Below are 7,500 nucleotides of genomic sequence, written 5' to 3' on the forward strand. Positions count from 1 at the left end.
TGTTCTGTAGTCGTGCGATTCTTTGTTCGTAACGCCTTATCAGTTTTTTTTGTTTTCACTTTTAAAATGAGATAATTCTTTCGATTTTACATATTTTGTATGTTCATAATTGTTATTTCAGAGGCCTAAATAATGACCTGACTTGGAAAAGATCCATGCTTTTGAAAATGTAGCGTCACTTGCTGAGTCGATTTTACTTTCTCTTCTTAAACTGCAAACTACGTGACTCAAGCTGGAAAATTCAGTAAACTACCGTGTTTAATTGACTCCCTACGGATTACTGATCAATAATGTCTGAAGATGCCAATATTAAGCGCCGCGAGGTTTCTCATTAGCAACAAAAGGAAAGCTCTTCGTGTTGCTCTCAGATGATAACCGTGTTTAATTTATCAATTTAATGGAGTCTTTTCTACATAACGGCCTACTTGACGTTTTTTTGATGATCTTTAAGGGACGTAAAGAACTGCTAGCCTCAAATCTCCTATCCGTCATTCGCAGTTACGTAGCCCTTTGACGCTTGACAAATTTAGGACCCGAACGAGATGAGTGACTTAAAATACGGCTCGCGAACGCGCTTTCGTATAAGATTGAAGGAGCAGTTCGAAAATAATCTCCCTGAGTATATACCGGAATACTTAATTACGCAGACATTTTTGACTGAATATGGGAAATCTGAGTAACAATTTCAAGTTCACGGCGCCGTCGTTTCTGACGCATTCATTTCTCCAGCCGGAAAAAAAACGAACAGCTAAGCCCTTTATCGACCTTATCCAAAAGAATGAGATCTCTGTGGTTCTCGTAACGCTAAAAAATTATCTTATCGTAGACAGGAACAGTGACGCACCAGGGAGTGGTAGACAAGATTTCATTAACGATGTCAGGGGTTTCTTCCTTCTATAGGCGGGGAAGGGTACTTCGTATCCGGCGACAGCAGTAGGCGTCGAATGCGGAGATATAACGCTCGTTATTAAGGGCCGAACATCCCCGAAGGAAATATTTCGTCGGCATTAGTGAGAACATTCCTTTGACTTTAATATCTCGGGTAATTATCATTTTTGTAAAAAGAGTTTTTCCTGCTTTTTCATCTTCTGGTTTATACTTTATGGTTCTGCCATACGGCCTTGGGTACAAGAAGTGAGAATATTCAATTAAAATAAAGCACTCCATGCCTTATTAAACTTTGAGAACCTTTATTGAGTATCAGAATCGTAAACTGAAATGTAAAATTGTTGCTCAGGATGACACTCAAATCGTTTCTTCTTAATCAACATGAGTCATCATGTCTACAACATTCCTTCAAATTTAAAAGAAAAAAGGGTCACCTAGTTACTTTTGCATCCTTTGGCCATTTTTAAACATGTTCCTAGGATGTGGGGAGAGAATTAGTCCAATTTGATATATTTCCATCCCACTCATCGAAATCAGGTGGCAATCAGTTATTAAATAAAAGTCCAATAATTCAACTAAAGATTTACAATTCTAAAACTTTTCCCAAATTATGATTCATGTAAATGGGCTTACGTCAAATGACACTGACACATAAATCACACTAGCATATTCCACAACGCAAGTAAATGGTAAAGTTTGGTCTCTAAGACCCTTAACTGTCAAAATTACGTTCCGTCAAGCAGAATAAGGCTACGTAAATAATTTTGCGATCAGATATTTCAGTCCTTTTGTGGGTTGCCGGTTTTCACCACAACAGTTGCGTGGGTTGTATTTGGGTACCCGCAGGGTTTTGTTTGGAGTTTGGACGGAACAAACTTTGTGATGTTATCAAACAACTGATCGACTTAATTTCTAGCATTCTTCTTGTGTGGGCCAGATCCATTTCATGTTAACAGTTCCTGAAAATATTGCCTCTATTAATGCGCCTTAAGCTAAAAAAAAAATGGAGACAAATAATTTTTAGTAATATTTCTTCATGTCAAGAGGTTCTTTTTTCAAACAATCTGTTTTGCTGACATGCGTGACCTTTCGGCGAAGCAAATGGTATGCCCAAGAATGCAAAACCTGCTCAGTAAATCATCTCTTTTTCTCTCTCTCTATGATAGACAGATAGGAAACATTCCGCACTTTACTATCGATTTTTAAACCTGTATAACCTGACGTCGATAGATCGTAATCTTAAACAGAAAGTGCCTCCTTGTGTGTTCGGGCATTCTCCTAGCTGCGGTGGAGAGTTTGATATGGACTGCATGATTGTGAAGGATCACCGTGCATTTGAAACCCGAGGCTGTGTTACGACAGAATTGGTCAGAATTTAGCTCAATTTAAATTTAATACTAATACTTGTTTTCTTCAATTACCTGTCTATAAGAAGCAATCAAGTTACCAAAAACAAAACGACAAGTATCACAAGTTTCAGTATGATTGAAGTCGAGTCTTGAAGGTTCCCACGACCTTCTCCGGCAAAGCTTCCGCCCTCTGTGACTGATATCAGTGTGAAATAGTTCCTGTGTGCAATAATAACCGTGTTAGTGTAATGATTATTCGACATCCATCGACACAGGCAGGGCTTTCAAACCATCTGTACTTCCATGCCTTTCTGTTTAGGATGGCTTAACGAGGATTAAAGTGAACTATGATATTGCACTTCGTAGTACGTAAAAAGGAGCTGAGCACCTCCACTGAAAACTTGGACTCATTCCATAAGAAGACCACATCTTTAGAGAATTCATTTTGCATGAATGCCAAGATTTGATCAGCTGCAATTCATTTATTACGAGTTATGTCATTCGCTTCAGTTTATGGCATCAATCAAGGAAGCAGAAGAAACTTTGATATGTTAAGATTGAGTGTTAGCAACTATATTCCGATCATTACCAGGGCAGTTATTCTTAAATCGATAAGAATGAATAAATAAAAGACTTCAAGGGATTGTGCGAACGGGAAAAGTATCCCATGCGAGGCGCAACCCTGACCCTTAGTTCCGATGGAAAATAAGCTAGTGAACCAAGTTCTCTCAAAACAAACCAAACACCAAACATTTAGTTAAGATTAACAGCAAATCAATTATGGCTGTCAGTCCTGTTTTTCTAACCAGCTATGCCTTAATTTCAAGGAGTTGAATCTGAACCAAGAACAAAAGAAAAGAAGATACCGCCTTGCAAAGCCAAGCAAGACGAGGATACCGTCCTGAGCCGGACAATGATATCTTTTTAACTGAAGAATCAAATCATCAAATACTAATGCAGCAATCGCATCAATATCACGACCGATTTTCAGTGGTGTGGGATCTGCTGTAAATAGAGTTTCTTAAATCGTCTTCAACTTAAGCGCTTTAAAATCGACGAAATACACTTCACCGATTTTCTACCATTGACTTTTAATCACTCCCACTTGTATGCAGAAACACAACTCTTCCGACCGACCGTGATTAAAATTTTGCGGACGAAGTGATTTCGAGATTTGTTACAGTAGCCATGCAACCCATCTCTATTAGAACAATCCAGTTTCAGTTCATCCTAAATTAGTGGGGCTTTCTATGTGTTGACCACAGTTTTGCCAAAGGTCACCAACTCTACTCCATTGCCAAACCTTTGTAAAATGAATCGTGCCATCATTTCGCGGGACGTCAAAGGTTTGTCGTCTCCGTAAAACAATCAGTCCTATCTACTTCTGGATAGCTGTCCGCGCTCTCTCTTCATGAGCTGCATCCTTAACCCCCAACTCTCAATACTAAACTATTTATTCCTCTATTGCCAACAGAAGTACCACAATTGATCACCCCTTGGGTGATCATCCCTTGGGTCATCCCTTGGGTGTTTTGTGGTTTTCATAAGTGACCCTCTCGCGATAGTTTTGAATCACAGTCGATAAGTGGTTTAATTTGTTTCCAATTAACAACTTTGTCAAGTAAATTATCTTTTTCTCTTGTTTTGGCTTTGTAGTCAAAGTCTGGGAATCGAACCCGGGCCACATTGGTGGAAGACGAGTGCTCTCACCACTGCTCCCTGCGGAACTTGGTATTTCATCAAGTGGAACTGTCACTTTAACAATCTCTTATCCGCAGAATAAAATTGTGTAACTATAAGTAAATAATTTATAATTTCCCCGTATGAATAAAGAAAAAAATGTTGCCATTCAAGCAAACAATTTCAACGCTCACGTGCACCACACACCGTCGACGCAGTTCATGGCATCCGCGCCAAAACGCGGAAAGGCGTTTTTAATTTCAGGCAACTTTTTTTTTTTCGGCCGGCAAAAGCTCAAAGCGCAGAGTACTAATTGTTTGCTTGTGGCCAATTTAAACCCGTTTCTTCAGTATAGGTAGTATTTATGTTAGTAACGCCACATCATTGTCATATTGACAAAGAGTAACACTTGCTTTAAGCTCAGGTAAACCAGCTGGTGGCGGAAATTTTGGCAACTAAAGGCAGAAGCTGTTGAAAGCAGTTTAAAATCGTAGCTGTTACGGACACTCGCCAGGGCGGATCGGGGAGGGCCCCAAATACATGATTAATTACTCATACATGAATCTCCTGCTATAAAAAAAAAACATTTGACGTGGGACGCTACAATTTAGAACACCCTTACACTGATCTCTTTATCCGTTGCTCCGTTACTGAAGTTTCATTTGCTGTTTTTATACAAGGTGCGCCGACTTACTCTTCACAACAGCAGAGCGGCTTTGTTTTCCATAGTATCGCTTCCATTGCATACAATGCCATGTAACCCAAGCCGGGTAGCCAAAAGGGGACATTTTTTGATAACTTGATATGAAAGGTCGACTCTGTTGTTAATTAGCTTAACTTATTTATACTTTTCTCCTTTGTTACTTGGCAGGTCCACTCGTAATCTCTTGCTATATTAATCAAGCTGCTATTTGCACGAACGGACGGGCAACAACAGCGAGGACATGCAGGCTCTGTTTTTCACCACTGCAATCTTGCTGACACTTTGTGCCGCTGTACAGAGAATCCAGGGAATTCGTTGGCTGTGAGTATGACCCTTTGCTTTTTTAGTATCTCATGACCCTTAGATTTCCGTGTAGTTATTTGCTGAGTGCTTATTCATGCCAGTAAAGTCCCCATTTTGATGTAACCTACTCAAAACTCAGCCGGAGTACCTGTGATTGAAAGTCTGTTTGTTGTCCTTGCATTGTAGAGGCATTAAGATCCCCTCAGAAAACTATTGGAACAAGACCGATTGTCGTAAAACTCATGGGTTCGTTGGCGATCAGTACAAAATTTGTAGACGATTCCCTTCTGTTATGAAATATGTATCTGTGGCGATGGAAATGACAAAAAGAGAATGTCAGGCACAGTTAACAAACAGAAGGTGGAATTGTAGCACGATCGACAATGCTCCAAGTTATTACAACGATCTGAAAAGAGGTAAACACTTATTAATAGTATTTAATTAATTGAATGTCTTCAGGTATTCCTGCCTTGTTGTTTATTTCTCGAGAATTATAACCCAGAATTGGTCATACAACGAGTCATACAGTCTTTCGGGCAGACATTTGATCGTCTGGAAATCGTTCCTAAATTGTTCCATGACTGTATCTCTGCATATCGCTTCAGGCGAAGAACGGGAAATCCTTGCCATCTCGGTTTGTTATCTATTATCTCAGTATCAAAGTTGTCAAAAAATAGTAATCAAACCCAGAGAGACTTTTATACTCATGCGCACGGAAAAGCCTCACAGGCCGGTCATCGTCTGGATCAAGGAGTGAGCCAAAAATTGTTTCATTTCAAATGCTTTATAACGTTACGAACGATTTGCTTAATTACCGATTACACCTTACAGTTCTCAGTTTCGATGGGGTCATCAAGAATTGCTTGCCTTTTCTTTGCAACTCAGTTTCAATTAACCTTTTGCTTGGGAATTGTAGACTCTGTTACGGTGTGGATAACCACGGAAAACGCTTGGTTTAATTTTAAATTTCAAATTCTTAACGGTATTATTTAAAAGATTTGCGAGGGTTGAAAAAATTCTGGGCGTTTTTTTGATCCTGCTCGAATTACCGAAGCACCTTGTCCCTTGTCTGTAGCAGACTAATCAGTCCGAAAATATTTCATCCTCTCAATCATTATCACGTAGACAAAAACACGTTTACGTGCTCCAAAATCAGTCGGATTAGTACAATTTCGGCGCTAGAAACGCATTGCAAAAACCTCTCTCCTTGGGACTACTTCGGAAATAAATGCTGTGACAAAGGTTGATTTAGGGTCACACTGCAATCAGGTTGACGATTAGACGTGGTTTAATGCTACTCTGTGTTAATAATACTACACGAGATTACAAAGTTTTGATTCAAGAGCCAATATTTCGACACTCGTGCATCACTGAGGTATAATCAAGGGCTGGAACAAGACATCTCCTACTAATCCCCGGAGACCACAGGCGACTACTTTGCCATAAATTGGAACTGAGTCGGAAGGGCTCACCTCAGGCGAGTGTGAAGTACAAGAAGACACCTGGCCTTTTCCATCTACTTGTTTCGAGTGGGTTTTTCGCCAATCAGTAATAGTTGTTTTATTGTTTTTAGAACAGATCACTTAAAAACCAAAAGCAAATTTTCTTGGAAAAGAAATTAGTTTACGACTGTTGAAGAATATGGCTGCTAAGTAAACAAACTAATGACTCATCACGGAGACACTCGAAAGAATCTCTGATTAAGTAATGTTGATTAAAGTTACAAACACCTTTCGGTGTTTTCACAGGAACAAAGGAATCAGCTTTTGTGTACTCTCTTGCCTCGGCCGCTGTAGCGTACAGCGTAACTCACGCCTGCAGTATTGGAAGGTTAGACGTGTGTAGTTGTGGAAGAAAACCGAAGTTGGCACTAGAAAAGGAAAATTGGATTTGGGGAGGATGCAATGACAACATTGCTTACGGCGTCAGATACAGTACGAAGTTTACGGACGCTGTGGAGAAGAAACGTATAAAGGGACTGGAACCGATTGCCACAGGCCGTGCACTCATGAACTTGCATAATAACGAAGCAGGAAGAACGGTAAGTTCTGTCTTAGATTCGATATAAACAACTGTTTGTTTTTGCTTTCTTTTCGGTTTTTTTTTTTATACTTTCTGAATTTTCTGAAAAGTATCATTCAACCAGATGTTGGTTCACTACATAAATTTAATTGCCACACAAAACCCACCATTATAAGCGTGAAGCAAGGAACGTCGGGGACCTACCATGCTTTGGTGAAGTACTTTCATATTTTTTCATCCTGGAGGTAAAAATTAGTAACAAGGAAGGGAAAAAGAGGGATGCAGAGACGTCCTTAAATCAGTGCTGATGATAGCCGGTATAGCATAGCGGCTTACAAAGCGTTTTGTAGCGGCGTAATCAATCTAATAAACTAGGCAAAACCTCCTTGAGTAAGAGTAGAATTGGAGGAGATGCAGCTACCATCCAAACCAAAGTAACAAAAAGGAGCATGGTTTAGCGTGTATATATCGTATTATGATCCTACGTTATGCGGAAAATTGAAACATCACGAGTAATAGTCGTGGAAGGGAAAGCGAGAGAAACTGTATCCTCTT

The 7,500-nt window shown here is 39.7% G+C and overlaps 1 protein-coding gene and 1 long non-coding RNA gene across 9 annotated transcripts in view; one reads left to right on the top strand and one right to left on the bottom strand.

The window, feature by feature from the left end:
* LOC137984116 (protein Wnt-4a-like) overlaps positions 1-7,500 on the top strand; it is a 34,792-nt gene that overhangs the window by 15,662 nt on the left and 11,630 nt on the right. For 5 of the 8 annotated variants that reach the window (XM_068831330.1, XM_068831328.1, XM_068831331.1 and 2 more), the window contains 3 exons: positions 4,789-4,941; positions 5,110-5,339; positions 6,672-6,964. In XM_068831330.1, coding sequence (XP_068687431.1) covers positions 4,862-4,941; positions 5,110-5,339; positions 6,672-6,964 — 603 coding nt within the window. In that variant the 5' untranslated portion in view covers positions 4,789-4,861. The remainder of the gene's footprint in view (positions 1-4,788; positions 4,942-5,109; positions 5,340-6,671; positions 6,965-7,500) is intronic. The other 3 variants (XM_068831326.1, XM_068831327.1, XM_068831333.1) reach the window with 1 other exon arrangement.
* Positions 1,199-4,774, bottom strand: LOC137984124 (uncharacterized). Its single transcript, XR_011119081.1, has 3 exons — positions 4,540-4,774; positions 2,310-2,456; positions 1,199-1,880 (listed from the first exon to the last, which is right to left on the bottom strand). It is a non-coding gene; the product is annotated as an uncharacterized lncRNA (long non-coding RNA).

Source organism: Montipora foliosa, chromosome 13 (assembly GCF_036669935.1).
Source record: "Montipora foliosa isolate CH-2021 chromosome 13, ASM3666993v2, whole genome shotgun sequence".
NCBI lineage: Eukaryota > Metazoa > Cnidaria > Anthozoa > Scleractinia > Acroporidae > Montipora > Montipora foliosa.